The following is a 17,436-nucleotide window of genomic DNA, read 5'->3' as shown; positions in this document are numbered from 1 at the left end:
ACAGAGCAATCACTTAGCATATGCAAATCACTGCTAGTGTTATAGTTTGTTCCTTTCTACAGGATGATGCACAGAAGCAGCTCATTATCCAGCCTGTTGTTATCTCTCAGTGTATTAAATAAACAGTTAAAAAAATAAATAAATACAAGGTCATATATGAAATTATTCATTTGTGGACTATTGTATACAAGCCTAAACATTAAATCTTATATTATAACATCTTTGAACATCAAAACCAAGTTATTTTGCATGCTAACTACCAAGTTAGGGAGTAACTAACTAAAAATTATATTTTCCAAAAAGTAGCGATAACTAACCCCTTTTTTTTTTTCTTTTTTTTTTAAATGGTTCGTTTAATAGAACTTTTAATACCCAAAAATGAAAAATCTGTCATTAACTTCACCCTCGTGTAGATCAAAACACAAATTATCATTTTTATTTATTTTTATTTTTGGCCAGAGGCGCAGTTGTGCTAAATGTCAAAACGCTTCCCACGAGGCTATCGGCCCTGCTTGAGAGATTTCTGATCAACACACATACATAGAGAACATCAACTAAGGTATACAGAAGCTCAAACTTGCTTGCTTGATGCGCAAGAACAAACATCATTGGCTCTCACAAATCAACAAGGAATGTTTGAGCTCCTGTTGACAGTATTTAATGTGCTCTATTTATTTGTGTTGATCAGTGTTTATATGCAAATAAAAGCCTAAATTAAATCCTAATTAAATCACCAATGGTGTCTTTTCAAAAGACTTGGATTAAACGGCTTGATTCATATGGATATATTTTATGATTTCTTTATAAACTTTTTAAAGCATGAATGTTAAATGGCTTTCAATGGAGGGAGAGAAATCTTCATTGTGTTTCAAGGATGATTAAAAAGTATTATGCACAGAAAAACATTTTAATTAATAAACTAAACTAAATTTACTGTATGTGTCCAATTGATTTGAATTAAGTAAATTAAGTAAAACTCAAAAAAGCCCCTGTATGTATGTATGTATGTATGTATGTATGTATATATATATACTGTGTATATATAATATGTATGTAATGATTTATTTTTTTTTTTTTAAGTGACCTGAGGGTGAGGAACTGATGACAGAATTGTGATTTTTGGTTGAACCAACCCTTGAAATCACTTAGAGGAGTCAGATTCATCTGGTTCATCTGGACAGTTCATTTTAACAAACTGACTCAAAATCAATTCAGTGATTCAGTTGAATCATCACTCAGTGTTGTTCTTAAATCTCCTACAAGGCATTTCACATCTTCATTTTTGCACTGCAATAATTATTTAGTTTGTAAATACTGCTGTTTATCACCATATTTTTAATTCACTTGTATAAATAAAGAGTTGTTCAGTTTTATTAGCTTACTGTTTAGTGCAAATTTACATGTACTTATTTTAATTCTGTCACTCTAATATCCTTATTGTTTCAGAGAAATAATGCTCAATTAAACATTAATATAATTAGATAATTAAATAATTATGTAAACAACACCTCCTTATGTAATTTAATGTAGCTAGCTACCTTTTGCCAGTTTCTAAAGAGTAGTTTGACTCTATACGTATATAGCCAAGCTATTCAGGCTACTATTTGTGTGTGTGTGTGTGTGTGTGTGTGTGTGTGTGTGTGTGTGTGTGTGTGTGTGTGCGTGCAAAAATGGGTGCCATCATGCACAGAATGATGATAGCATATACTGTACAGTTTATAAGACGCACACATTAATATGAAAAACAGGGATATAAATGCATGGATACAGCTCGGCTTGGGAGAACATTGCATTATCATAGACAGCAGGCCGGTTCAACAACAGCTAATCTAAGAGCAAATACTGGTCATCATGTGCATGTAAATAGCTTGGCAGGAGTAAAGCTGAAGAAATGCATTCATTCTTACACAACACTGTGAGTGTCACAGCTCTGCTGCATTGCAGAATGCAAAGACGTGTGTGCTTCAGTCAGAGATGCTGTTGTCTCATATATGTACCAGACAGAGAGGATATCTGCAGGTGTATGCAAGCCAATTTATTTCACTCCTGTGCTTTTTTTTTCCTCAACTTGTGTTGCCTTAAAAAAACATGAATAAAGTTATGGCAATCCACTGATTTTATTGATGTGTAAGCCAGAAAGAGATGAAGAGATTTGTGTTGATCACAGTCTCCCCACAGTTTCCTGATGATGATGCTGAAATCAACCCTGGAATCAAAGCATCCACCAGCCGCACTGGACCGTCCTACGGTTTTTCTGAGATACAAGGCCTTTACATCCCAGGGTTACGGCAAGAATCAAACACAAAGACCACTTTATATGCTGCATGATGAAGAAGATCTACCAAGCTTACATTCACAAAGAGCAGTCGGTCATACTAATGGCCGTGCGATATAGACAGAGTAGCCCAGCAGTAAATACTAACCAGCTCTTTTGCGCCTCATTAAACAATAACAACTTGAGCAAATAAACACCCTCCCTAAACATGCATTATTTGCTCTGCAAAGCACTACTGCAGAGGGCAGCATAATGTTCACTTAGCAGAAATGTGCCCTATAAACTGTACGTATTTCTATTCTTGCACCAGTGCAGATGGAAAACCAATCCTCAGAGAAGATAGAAAAATAGAGATTTCTTGGATGAGATATAAATGAATGGTCAGATTTGAACTGGAATAGATGTCCATTGATTTGAAGTATGGAACTCAAAACCTGTACTGATTCATAGGTAAGATAAGACCATAAACGGAGAGTTCAGGTTCATAGCGGCTATGTTATTTTTCTGTCTTGTTTTTGAGTAAAAAAGAAAAGTGATAAAACAGTCAGATATATGGATATATATTATACAGATATTTATGTTATATGTTTACATGCATTAATACATATACACTAGTTCAAATGTTTGAGGTCAGTAAGGAGGCATTAAACTGATCAAAAATGAGAGTAAAGACATTTTGTGTGTTACAAAATAATTATTGTCCAAATAAATCTTGGACATTTAGACTTTCTATTCATCAAATGAAAAACAGGAACAGTTTCCACCAAAAAATATAAAGCAGACCACTGTTGCCAAACTTGATAAAAGTAACTATCTATCTAACTAAGAAAAGTAAGAACTATCAAATCATCATATCAGAATGGTTTCTGAAGGATATGTGACTCTGAAGAATGGAGTATTGATGTTGAAAATACAGCTTTGCCATCACAGGAATAAATTATAAATTAAAATATGTTCAAATAATAACAGTTATTTTAATTGTGATCAAATAAATTCAGCCTTGATGTGAGTAAGTACATTCTTACAAGTACAAGACTTACTTCATGAGTAAGAGACTTCTTTCAAAAACATTAAAAAAAATTACCGACCTCAAACATTTGAACTAGTGTACAGGCCTGGGAAATATGTGACAACCATCTGAATGTGTTCATAGATGAAGAATTAAAAAACCGTGCTAAAAACATTGCTTAGCAATTCATCAACCTTGGAGGCTATTTGCAGTAGTGACCTCCTCTTCCTTTCGCCTGTTCAGCTGCTGAAAAAGTGCTGGTAAAGGACAGCGGTCAGTACTTACTGGACTCGGGGTCGGAGTTGCCGTCACCCTCGGTGCGGCTGTTCGGTGAGGTCTGTTCATAGTACTCGTCCTGAGGGAAGCCCAAGGGCAGAGGCTGGGTGGTGCTGGCACCGCTGTTGGGCTCCTGCTCTCCAAGCCCGCTGTCACTGCAGCTCTCCTGAGAGCCGTCCGGGAGGTGAAAGGTCACGCGGCGTTGGGTCTGCTAAAATACACACACACAAACACAACGCATTCAAGCTGAGCAGGCAATGGCTTTAGGCTTTCAGCCAGGGACAGGAGACTTCATTTTGAATATTCGTTCCTGTGCATCAGGATCGGGAGCTCTGGAGCTGCAGCTATAAGTGTTATTGAATGAAAAACATATTTTATCATTTTATAATATCTTAATCAACGTAAAAACAGAAAACAAGGCATTGCTACTTTAAAGCAGGGTTTTTTTTTTTTATAAATAAAACTAAAACTGAAACTATAAAAACAAACAAAAAATAAATAAAAAAAAACATTTCTGTTACATGACAAAATATTTAAAAATATATATATATATAAAAAAACTTTAAAAATTCTAAATTAAAATACTAAAATATTTAGAATAAAAAAAAATAAAGAAACTATTTATTTAAATATTTAAAGAAAAAAAGAAAAAAAAAAGAAAAAAAATGTAAAATAGTGCTGCCTTAATGGTGAAGTGTTCAATTAATCACCAATAGACTCCAAAAAAAATTATAAAAGTTATATATATGTTGAAACAGGGAAATGTATTTCACTATGTAGCAACTACTTCTATTGACCTGATAATTAGAAATGACCACACACACACAGTGCATACATACATACATACATACATACATACAGATACATACATACATACATACAGATACATACATACATACATTTTTTAGCACATGAAGCACATTTTTCGATTACCTGAAAAATACATTTTTTAGAGTGTAGTGTGCTGATGCCAAAGTTATTATTTTGCCAAGTATAAATTGGAGGAATAAACAAAATCAAATAAGCAACGTTATGAGATGAGTGTCAGCAAGAATGGCAAAGTATCATTTGATCCATTTTAATAAAACTGTTCCCATCACTTCTTGAGACACCGGTTATACTCAGCTGCTCTGCCAGGAGAGTGTGCCTGAATATTCCAGCCTCGGCTTCTCCCTCTAAGCATTGTGTTTCTGATTGATAGAGACTGCCCACAGTCATGCAAACTAGTGATTCTTTTTCGCAAGACTCCACTGCTTTCGACCCACTGGCCCAATTTAGACGGAGGAGGAGGATGTGGATCAAGTAGCTTTAACCAGGCAGATCTGGGAACACTATGTAGATTTTCTTGTTCAAAGGAGGAGAACCTCTGTCTCTTTGGGGCTGATTTTGGTATGTAAGGTGACCCTTTTGCAGTCTCTTAATTTGCTGGCAGTAAGAAGATGGCCATGGGCAAGCACAGCCTTTACAGGAATCCATATAAAACAGGGCACCTTTATCTTCTTCATCATCTAATATCACATTAGACTGTAATATGCCAATATCAATTTATTTGCTTTTTCATATTTATGTATTGGATAGCCAGTGACATTATTATAGCCAAAATGAAAGGCAAAGCAATTGAATTCACAAAGTCAAATTTACTGCAAAGAATAAAAGCAATGATACTGATGTGATTGTGTTTGTTTTATTTGTCTATTTTGAGCATTTCATTTATATGAGTATTCAGACTTGAAGGGAAATAATATACCTAAGATATATCTATGTGCTTTCAGTTAACTTGCTCCATATGTTTTCTATTAAAACACCAAACTTGGATTCAAGAAAATAAGTTTGGAATTAAATACAAAAATACACACGCAGAACAAATGTTATTATATTCTTGAAGCAATGTTTAAAGAAATCAAGAATCAAAAGTTAATCATTAGCACATGCTCAAGATGCTCTAGGGAATTTAAACCAGCCTTTTTTAAACGCTTTTCTTCTGTCACTATGATACACAAATAAAGGCCTTATTGTGATTTAAAAATACAGAAAAAAGAAGAAAAAATAAATAAATCTTGGCGCAAATAAAGAGCATGTGTTTCCAAAAACAAAATACACATCTCCAAACTGCTCTATTTAAGACTATTGGTGAGTTGACAAAACTAAATCCTTATGGTTGGCATCCAGAATGCAAAGCTGTGAAGGTTCATTACAGTCTGTGTTACTGCCACTTCAGAGGCATATTCAAAACTGAGAAATCAACAGAAAGAGGTCACGTACAGTAGAGTATCAAGTTAGCTATGGAAATAACCGTTCCAAATAGGTGTAAAGAGTAATCTGAAAACCATAGTCGAGTAAAAGTACAGACACCTTACAGCGAAAATGACTCCATTACAAGTTAGTCACCAATTCCAATACACCTGGAGTAAAAGTCTTGTATCTGATTTTAACAGTACTTAAGTATTTTACTCATACTGATTGTAGGCTCAACACCTAAGAGACATGCCAGTGAAAAACAAGAACGTATACAAACACTCTCAAGTCTCAGTTAACCTCAAGTGCTCAAAAAGGGCATAAGTAAACCAATATCCTTCATAAATGTCTATTCAATATGGCGGATGAATAGAATAATGTTAACTATAATTAAAGCCTAAAAAAGTCAAAGACCTACTTGCACTGGCCGTACTGGTTTTGGCCTCATCACCTGCTGCAGCCACGTCCTCATCTCATGAAACACATGCGATTCAGCAACTACCTGCTAATGCACTCATATTCCTAAAATAGTCTTGTTGACAAGTTTGTGTGAGTAATGGCAAAACGCGCAAGTTATTGTTCCTTAAATACCCTGTAGATGGTGATATCGGCTATTTTGTAGCAGAAATAAACTGCTGCAGAAAAAGTTAGGCGCTATGCAAAATGTAACGAGTAATTACGTTACTCATCACAAATGTATGGAGTAAAGAGTACACATAGTTGTACAAAAACTTAGTACATTTGGGAGTAAAAGTTGCTAATGTCTTGGATACTCAGTAAAACTACCAAGTAGCCAAAAAGATACCTTAGTACAGTAAGTAATTACATTTACTCAAATACTTTACACCACTGCCGTTCCTCAGACATTGTACATGGTTTGTTGACATAACCTTCTTTTCTTTTCTTTTCTTTTCTTTTCTTTTCTTTTCTTTTCTTTTCTTTTTGTAACCCTTAAATGCATTAATGTTTCGGCAATACATATTCGGGTCTTTAGTGACCCGGATCTATATCTAACATGGATGGATCTCTGCCTGTCGCGATAATATAAAACTCTCCTGATATTAGAGTAACAATTACAGAAGAATAAAATAAAGCAGAATTTGTTACCTTTTGGAGCTTGTAAGGGTTCAGTTTGAGCAGATGTTTTATACCATCATCACTGTCCTCATCAGAACTCATTTCCCAGTACATTCAGCATCTGGCTCATATTCGCGATCTCAAAGTTATTCTCAAAACTATAATTTTCAACATTTTCAAAATCAATATTTTGATCGCTGACAGCTTCTTCACCAGATCCACCATCAAGTGACAGTGACACTAATATTTGATTGTGTTCAGTACTTGCTCTGCAGTAAATCACTGAGCCATTTCAAGTTTTGCTGATGATACTTCCTATAGATGAATATCAGATGATGTCACCAACGTCTCCTCACTGACGTCACTCACTTCTAAAACTGTCTGCCGCCATTTTGAGTACCTGATTCACGTCAGTCGCAAAGGAACTAGCTAGCTATGTCTTCAATATGTTGTGCGGTGGGGTGCAACAACAAAAAAGGAGACCCCAAAATATCCTTTTACAGGCGAAAAAAGACACCATAATTTGCGGGTGGGATGGGTGGGACATATCCCCACCACTTTTGAAACATCTCTCGGCACGAATGTACCAATACAAATAAACAAAACATCTCCAGTTAACTAGCAGAGCATTTATTTCGTTCGTTTGTTAAATAAGAGGCGATCTAGCGCTGAAATGTGTTGTTTCTGAAATCAAGTGATCAAAGTGCTCGTTGCCGCTGCGATCAGTGGCATGGATACTGTGTTTGTTTGTGGCTCGCGCACAGTCTTCACTCGGACGCGCGCTTCAATGTGAAGAGACTCTCTATTCGTTCCGGTGAAATTACAAAACAAACTGAACACAAATTCACAGTTTTGATGAGAAAAAAAAAAAAAAACCTATACGAGTGCGGATTAGAACCCAGAACCTCTGACACGTCGGATCAACATATAATATCATTGAATGTCAGGATTGGTAGATCGGTAGCAGCGGACAGAGGCTGTAAGTACGTATCAGGTATCGCGTAGGGATCACACCCTAACAATATTATTTTTTGAAAGTAGCGTTTCTTTTCATGGCAGTCGAGGTGCGAAATGTTGTCTTTCGTAGCCATTTACTGTATTCATACGAAGCTGTAAATAGTAGCAAGCTAGCTAGTAAATGCTTGTCGGTACCATAGACAGTACTCGGTAGGTACTCAAGATGGCGGCAGTCAACTGGAAAAAGAGCGGATGACTTAAGAGGTCACGTGACTGATATTCATGTATTCTTTTGTTTTATTGCCTGCAGTAACTATGAGTGAAAGGACACTTCATCATTGTGTATCAGATATTGCCACCTTGTGGAATAAAGGTGAATTGCACTAATTCAGTCATCAAAGATTCAATTATTGTTGTGCAGAAAAAAAAATATACACACCTTGGGGTTGTTAAAAAAAATGAAGGGAAAACAGGCATTCCTTTATAATTTTTTTCTTGTTATATTGTTTATAATGAATTAATTGAGGAATGCTAAGAAGGTTGATGTCTAACTTTAAAAAATGAATGAGCAGGAGGGTTCCCTACGTAGGTTTGTAATACATTTGCATAATTTCAACCTATGGTCTTCATTGGCTGCCCACAAACACTGTAGTTGTAATGAGGCCTGGAAGAGTTCGGTTCATGTTGTCGACATGTCTAGACAGTTTTCTGCACTGCAAATCCACTTCACATGAACTTCCAAATGATGAGAACTCAGGGTCGAATTGTTACAGTAAAGTACATATTTTAGTCACTTTTTTGCCTTCAATAGTTCATATTAAATTTTGCAGAGTGACAAATTAATTAAAATTAGTTTTTTATTTAATTGTCAAAAACTGTATGGATATTAATTATAAAAGAATAAGCAAAATACTGATGAAACTTATTTTAGATGGAGTACGTCATGCCACACCGCAGGCATCCCAAATGTAACACTAAAACAATATTACTTAACTGTCCAAACATTGAAACATTAAACTTTTTTAGTATTTATAAAAGACAGAGAGAGTTCTTGATCCAAAAATGTTGTGAAATGTTATATAGCACTGCAGCTATATTGTCATGAGCCATCGTTTCATTCTCTGAGGTTCTCTGAGGTTAATTTCTCATTTTAATTATGAGGTAGTCAGTGTGCGTTCACTGCTCTGTCGCAGAAAGCAGCTTCTGACCTCTGAGTGTGATGTTAGGTGGTTCATCTCTGATCTGAGCTGACAGAACAACAGATTGTCGCTGGGGAATTACGCAATCTATAATTCAGAGGCCGCACAGCCACAATAAGGCAAAAGCTGCACTTTTCATGATCCTGCTTAAAACAAAGTATGTATTAGTTGGCTTGATTTGCAGCTGTAAAACAGTTTATTTGCTGCTTTTGGAAAGTAAAATAACATGCATATGATCACCTAACACTAACAGGCTAAATCATCATACATGTCTTACATTTGGCAAAAGAGGCTAGTTAGATTCAAGATGGCTTCAAAATCAAACACAACTGGTTTGAATCTTGAATAAGTTATCATTAACTGCCTATGAATTGTTGAAAGCCATTTTATCTGGTCTTATTCATTTTTTCCCCTCTTCTTTTTACTGAATACTTAATCAGGATCTGATTTGAATCATCATAATGCCCCTTAAGGGAAATTCATTGCAATTTATTGCTGTAAAGATGACAACAGTCAGCTGTCCAGAAATTTGCACAAATATCACTTTAATTCTTCTAATTGCTGTACTCATTCCAAATCTTCTGTCATAATTGATTAAATACATCTGTCAAGGACATTTCAAGAGAATGTATAGCCACAAGGCTCCACTCTCTATTGTAAATCTAAATGGACTGCAAGAAGCAAATGAAAAAGGAAGCAAATGAAGAGGAGACAAGAACATTGAAATGTTAACTGTTGTTCAGACATTACATTTCTGAATATGATAAATAGAGACTAGATAAAACGTGCATGTGCATTCTTGAATGTTTGGACAATGAAAAGTAAAATAAAATGTCTTTACATCTAAAGAACAAACCATTTCACTTATGTGCAACTTTAAAGATAGCACACACCTTCATGAGATCTCAACTCTTTAGGTCAAAACTGATGAGAAATTTCAAAAGCAACCAAGCAGGTGAAAACACCGAAACATAATTCCAAAAGACTTTTGCTGACAAATATATGAGAATTTCTAGGTCCAGGTAACACAGAGAACGAGCAAACATTGCTCATTTACACATACTACAGACATTGTAACAATACAAAGCGGGTTGAAAATGTCTGTGTCATCTCCCCCCTCTCCATATGGGTTAAGGTGTGTGAAACATTATCACTTGTTTAAAGACCATGCCAGAAATCCTTAAAACAAACACAAGCTGCTAGAAGAGATACCAAGACCAAACAAAGCCTGTCCAACAGGATAAAACATCGGCATCAAAAGTATGTGCATAGAGATAAAAAAAAGAGGATAAATAAGCCAAGTTCTGTTGCAAGCCAACTCCTGCCAAAGCCCCTCGCCGGTGGCGACCCAGACAATGTGCAGATGGGGCTGGATTGCTCTGTGAGAGAATTAGATGGTGCTTATATTAACACGAAGAAGAGGGAAGAAGAACATCAGCCACTCTTCTCCAGAGGGAAGTCACAGATCAGTGCATTCTTCCAAGCAAAGCCACAACATCAGTGTTATTCAGAAACAACCCCATTTATTTCAGCCAGGTATCTGTGGACCACCGACCGCATTCTCAGTGACGAACAGTCGTTTTTGTGGGATTTACAAGCCAACGCTGCACAACTTTACAGAGGGTTAATAGGATCTATAAAAAACTAGCTGTAAAAAAACTAATTCCCTGTGAATTGTTTAACAAATGGGACCTCAGGTGCTATGATTTCTGGCAGGAACAGAATATAGCCATCTTTGTCACCATACTGTGTGGGTAGGCTTAGTTGACATTTGCTTATTTAAAGAAAAATAATTAAAAAAAACACACAATTGTCAGAGACAGTAAAAGATAAAAAAAAAAAAAAATCAAATAAATGCTGTTCTTTTGCTAAATGCAAAAACTGTTCATCAGAAAATCCCCCAAAAAAGTAGTACAGTTTCCTAAATGCATACAGTTAAAATTAACTATTAAATATGAACTGTTTTCATCGTTGATAATAATAAGAAATGTTTCTTGAGCAACAAATCAGCATAGAATGATTTCTGAAGGATGTGACACTGAAGACTGAGTAATGATGCTGAAAATACAGCTTTGCCATCACTACATTAAATTCTAAAATATATTTAAAAACATATATTTAAAATATTTAAATTATTGACAAATGTCAATGAAATATATTTAGAAGTAGTCATTTTGAATTGCAATAATACATGCAACAAAAAAAAAAAACATAAAAACAAATCTTATGATCCCTAAATTTTCACACATGTGTTCTCTAAATGTGTTTCAAATTAAGCTATACTCTGAATACTCATCATTAGAAGGGTGGGCTAATAACATGTTCCCATGAATAGGCTAACAAATATGTGAGCACTCACATGGAGTGACCCATAGAGCTTCTGCAGTCTCTTCCTGTCATCATGGCTCTGCAGATCCAGGCAGGGGTGATCTCCAACAGTGCAGTACCGTGAAATAGCATTATGCTTAATTTTCTCGTTTGCTGCTGCTCATGAACTAGTAAGGCACCAACAGACATCTCTTCAGATCTGCACACAAGCTCAGCTGAAAAACATGAGCTGCCTCTCTTTTTATTATTTTTACTAGGGATGTGTGACACTACAGTCGACAAAAAAAAAATATTGCTCCAACTACTCGACATTGAAAATACTATGTTTTTTTGCACAATTAATATTTTCCTTTATCTTTTTTTTTTTTTTTTTTTTTTATAGTGTATAGGTAGGAAAGAAAATAATTAAATTTTACCTCAGACTTGAAGCTTGCGTGTTATACTACCGGTTATGAGGGACAATACCAGTATGAAATTTGACCAGTTTAAAGAGGAGAAACTTGATAACAACAGATCCTATTTCAATATCCAAACAAATAGAATACCCTTAAAGGGGCAGTAGGCTATTTCTGAGAAAAACGGTTGATATTTGAAATCAACCCAAACAAACACACCCCTCCCTTCATTGCTCCGCCCACAAAATGCACCAACACGCAATGCAAAAGAGAATGTCTCTTTATCATAGCTCAAGCCAAGCAAATTAATGCTTCGTGAAAAATAAAGTGAAGATGGCAAACAAACGACAAGGAAGAACAACAAATGAACAGAGTACACAAGAGTATATACAAGCAATAGTTCATCGTTAGTCGCCAGCAACACACCAGCGCCAGAAAAAACAATGACACACAAAACTGTCCTGTTACTAACATTGCGACAACAGCCTATCTTAGTTCTGTGAAACAGCAAAACCAATGTTAAACACATATGGAGCAGAAAAAACGCAACTACGGCATCCGTTTTCAGGCCTTCTCGCATAGGTCATATAGGTAGAAAAGCTGGAAAGCTTTTCTAATATTATGTGGGTCCTAAAGCTCTTGCCTGATCATAACCCTTCTTTTTCCAGTGATATTGCTATGACCTTTTTTCTTTTGTAATGTCTCTTATTCATCTCTCTTTCTACAGTCTTTCTTCAAATCTCCCTATTGCTCTCTCTCTCTCTCCTCCCCCATTATGAGTGTATACGCCCCCTGCTGCTCAGTCCGATCCACTTTCAACAGAGTTTCTCAGAAATCACTTACTGCACCTTTAAATAATGTTTAGTTGCCAGTGCATGTCAGGTTACAATTTTGCGGCTGTCGTGTACTTTTCTTACACAAGAAGTGTGTTCAAACACGGACATGCAAGTGGTGGCGAGGTAACAAAAAACAATATGTGCTGATTTATGTTAACCAACATTTATTTGAGGGATTCTGTTTATAATATCGAGTTTGTACTTGGTTCAGCACTGCCTCTTGATTCAGTTGACTTTAATAAATGTCTATATTGGCAAATGCTGATTAAGTTTAATGCACACAGCACATGTATATACCCATTTTCAGTGGAATTCAGAATGAGATTTGACTGTTTGATTAACAGATAAAGTAGGCTATTTTAAATGGATCCCTTTTACAGACTGTCTTCATAGACTATAAATTTTCGGTTAAAAAATTTCCTTTTAAATGTTAATTAATTAAATGGCGCACATCCCTAATTTCCACTCACTCCCTGCAAATAAACTGAACATTTAAGACCTGAATACATTAATATGCTTGATTTTGAGACCGAGGAGATGTTGTTTTAACCCTTTGCTTTGAGTCAAGTTCTAAAAACCACAAAACCAATCAAATGAATCATTAGATGAGTTCTAAATAAAACCATATGTTTTTGCAAAATGAACAAACGGGGTATGTTCTAAAGAAAAAAATTAAGATATCAGCTACTGAGACAAATGACTAGCGAGTGCAAAGGTCAGTGACAGACTTGTATGTTCTCATCAGCTGAAGGTGAAAACACTTTGTCTTGTTTCGCATTTTGTTGCCAAAGGGCTCAGTGAAGTATGTGAGTAATGACATTGAATTTAGAACAATGGAGATTAGTTTTAAGAACATTGCTTTCATGGTACCGCCGCTCACAGGGACAGCAGGTTATGACTACACCTCAAACGATTAAAAAAATACATGGCAACAGTTTTCAAGGGATTTGAAGTTGACATGGATGGCCGCCTCGAGAGCAACATAATTAACTAAATGCCGAAGATTACAGATTGCTCTAATCATAACTTTGTGCACGCTGACCCTGGGTTAGCACTTCATGATAATGAAAAGATCATCCATGCTGGGGCAAGCACTTCAGACACAAAAAAAGACAATCTCCAACCCCGCCGAAAGCCTCGTCTACGCATAAAGAACACTGATTCACCAGGCATTTGCAAGTGACATTTGCTCAGTATAAATGGCTTTTGATGGAGCAGAATCAGAAAATTGCTTGTTAAATCTGTTGTAGTTCTGACAAGGGCTGATGAAAAAAAATAAATAAACGTGAAAAACAACTATCACTTCATTAGGCATGTGATGGCCAAGGCACTGAAGTCATTACACTCAAACAATCCTGAAATTTTAAGCAAACCCGAGGTGACAATAGAGTGTGATCTATTCGAAAGAGCAGGATTTTTAAAAGCACTGAAACATTAAAGACTCCATGAAATTAAAATCAGAGATCTGTGGCTTTCACTCCATCTCTATTAGTTTTGATGCCACATATTCTTATGTACACTAAATTTAAATGTTCACAAAATTCAGATATATGCACTTAAATACACAATTGTTTTCTTCTAGAAAACAAAAATACTCATTCTGATTTGATAGACCATTTGAACGTGCTCCTCCTAAACTTTGTTTATAAAACATCATTTGTCACTTGAATTCTGACACCGTGTCCTAACCAGACGCAATGTGATAAGATTCAGCGACAAATAATTTGTCTGTCCACACTAGACGTGACGCGCCTGCGAGATGCGTCAAAGTCAATCAAAACCCACAGCCAATCAGAACAGCGTTTGGGCGGGCTCTCGCGGCAAGTGCACAGCAGTAAGAGTAATCTAGTAACTAGAGAGTAATCTTGACAGCACTCGCAAGAAAATGGATAAGTAGGCTACATAATCAAATTCACAAATATTACACCATTTAAACATTTTTCAAATACATAGGCTACTGAGTAACAATCTTTGTTAAATAGTATACTTGTTTGTTCTTGTTTCCATTTGTTTAATTTCAAGATCTGAGGTGAATTATCCATTGTTGCATTTACAGGAGCACTAAATGATATTCAAAGTCACATTATACGCTTTTAACATTAAATAAAGCACATAAACAGTACCTGAGATTATCATTGCCACACTTTGTGTTTGTTGTTCCAGCGCGACGTCGCAGAAAAATAGAAACCGTTTCTTAAATACAATCGTCGCATGTCACCGTCGCGGCTGGTTAGGACAAAAAGTCTGATTAACATGGAAAAGATACCTTTATCGCGTGTCACGGCGTCGTGTGTAGTTAGGACATGGTGTGACAATTAGCTGAACATATACTTGTTTAATAGTGACACTTAGCCTACATTTTAAAATCTTTATTTGAATATAGCAAACATATATAGGCTATCTTTATTTGAATATGGCAACATGATACCTCGTTCTACAATATTTATATGATTAAATCACTGACAGAGACCCTTCCCCCATCAGCCAATCACTGTATAGTTAGTTAGTAAGCATGCTGACATCATCCATCACAAAGAGGTCAACCTCACTCTTTTTCTTAACTTGAGATTTCTCTCTGTTCCTTAGTTAAAGTTGGTCTCAGCAGCTTTGTGAATAGGTTTTAAGGCTTCAAACTCTTACCTAATAACTTTTACTGCTATTTAGGAGAACTCTTAGTGGTAAGATACAGCCCCTGATCTCAAACAGCTATTTAATAATTCTATTTATAATATGAGTGACTAAAATAGTCTAAATATTTTAGTGCCTGTTGCACATTGAATCTTTATGTACACTACCATTTAAAAGTTGGGAGTTGGTAAGATTTTTAACATTTATGAAAGTCTCTCATGCTCAGCAAGGCTGGTTCTTTTGATCAAAAAATACAGTAAAAACTATATTGTGAAATATGTATTATATTGTGAAATATGCAAGTACATGTTTACATCAAAAGAGAGGGCCTTTTTTGATGTGTTGTTGCAAGATTTTCATCATAAGTAACACAATTCTGTTCGAGTGTAAATACTGTTCAGATACTGTTCAACAGGTTTCAACATTTTTTTTTTTTTAACAAGTGCATCTTGTATGTAGCTTCCGTTCATCTCAAGAGAGAAGGTCAAGGCCACTGCCCTAGGTAAATGCAGATTACATGGCGCAGGAGTGTACGCCAGGCTCTTGTTAGTTTCTCTGTAGCTTAGACACTTTGGCAGCAGGGTTAAAGGGATTAGGCAAAGGCTGTTAATGAGGACGGTTGTCCTCTGCTCCAATTATTGTCCAATCACAAAGCAACATGTGCTTTAAACAGACGCATCTAAACAAGGATACGAAGACCATCACAGAAAAGCTTGACTTTCACCTTGGACTCCGTTTACGGAGTTGAGACGCAACTCCAAAATTAGACCAGTACGTATTGATAAGCCACATCACACGTATTTACCTCTGTGAAACTGTTTCTATGGGTTCTGCATGATGTGTCTGATTACGTATTGATTCGGGTGGTGGAGCAGAGTGAGTCTGCAGTCAGCTATGATTACAGCATTAGCAGGTTGACAGAGCTATCGGTGGAGTACATTCTCTGCTCTATGTGAACCTCAAATCAGGACTTCACAGGCAGCCATTGACAGAGAAGAAGACTTTCGTGCATGTCACGGGGAGAACTGCATATCAAATGAAGCATCAAAAATTAACAATAAATAGTGACATGCCTCCAAAACGAGAACAAAAGACGCCTGCAAGGCAGCAAAATAGCATTCTCTCCCGAGGGACTCTGTAATAGCTCAGGAAGAGATAACGTTGTTTAATTTTTAATCACAGATTGTGTTTTCTTTGTTTCGGGGATAATAAATGAGCAATTTGATATTGAAAAGAAAAGCAGGATTGTGATGTCGAAGTAGCAACGGTGATGAAGAGATGCAGAGAACTATGGGACGGGAGAATGACGGTTGCGTCTTTTGAATTGCGTTTGTGAACGGAAACCAAGTATTTGTGTCAACAAATCAACATATCACACAGAGAAGAGAGCCCACGTGCATCTGTAACAGGGGTCAGACGCATTAGCCGAGCATTCGGGACGGGCTGACTGATGTGGCCTGTCAGGTCTTCAAGGCTTCAGACAACATGGCTTCAGAGACGCTCCATGTAGCGTGGGACAACGGCGGTGAAAAGCATCCCTTCAGACGCCACCGACGTAATTGCTTCTGTCATGGAAAACAACTGAGATTCATCAAGGCAATGAAATATTTACACAGAGGCCTCCGGTATACCCATTTAAAACGAGATGTAGATCTCAACAAGCACAACGTTATATCTTCTGGCAGTGTTATAAGTGCAACGGCTCCAACAAAGTTTCACATCAAGCCAACTATCATTACATGAGTTCCAAGATAAAAACACATCGGGCATGGGACGGCCAGATTTGGTGTCTAGATGAACAATATGCAACGCGTGCTAGATTGAATTTAATAAAAAGCACATTCTTGTTTAGATAGATGATTCCATTCAATTTGGAAAGTAGGCTAAGAATAAAGCCTCACTTGGTGGAGGTTAGCCCCATAAACTGATTAATAACTAATGCTTTCACAGTAGGGCTGGGTAATATGGACCCAAAAATTATATCTTGGTATTTTTAGACTCACAATGGTGATATACAATATATCTCAGTATTTCTACAAAGTGGGCTAAATGTTCAGTTTGTTTCATAATTAACACCATGGATAAATTAAGCTTGCAAAGCGCTTTGTTTCAGGGTAGAATACTTTTCACAGCTAGGTTTCACACTCTTTGTACTGCAGTGTATGGTGCTGTTGTAAATTGTGGAAGAGATTTGAGATACTTTCACTTTTGAATGCAACCT

At 36.3% G+C, this 17,436-nt stretch overlaps 1 protein-coding gene across 2 annotated transcripts in view; it reads right to left on the bottom strand.

Annotated features, from left to right (window-relative positions):
- The window catches only part of pcdh11 (protocadherin 11), a 177,062-nt gene that overhangs the window by 61,428 nt on the left and 98,198 nt on the right, over positions 1–17,436 (bottom strand). For both annotated transcript variants that reach the window (XM_084133291.1, XM_084133292.1), the window contains exon 5: positions 3,570–3,771. In XM_084133291.1, coding sequence (XP_083989417.1) covers positions 3,570–3,771 — 202 coding nt within the window. The remainder of the gene's footprint in view (positions 1–3,569; positions 3,772–17,436) is intronic.

The sequence above is a fragment of the Abramis brama genome (assembly GCF_963993115.1).
Source record: "Abramis brama genome assembly, chromosome: 13".
Taxonomy (NCBI): domain Eukaryota; kingdom Metazoa; phylum Chordata; class Actinopteri; order Cypriniformes; family Leuciscidae; genus Abramis; species Abramis brama.
This window is presented reverse-complemented; position numbering and strand designations above follow the sequence as displayed.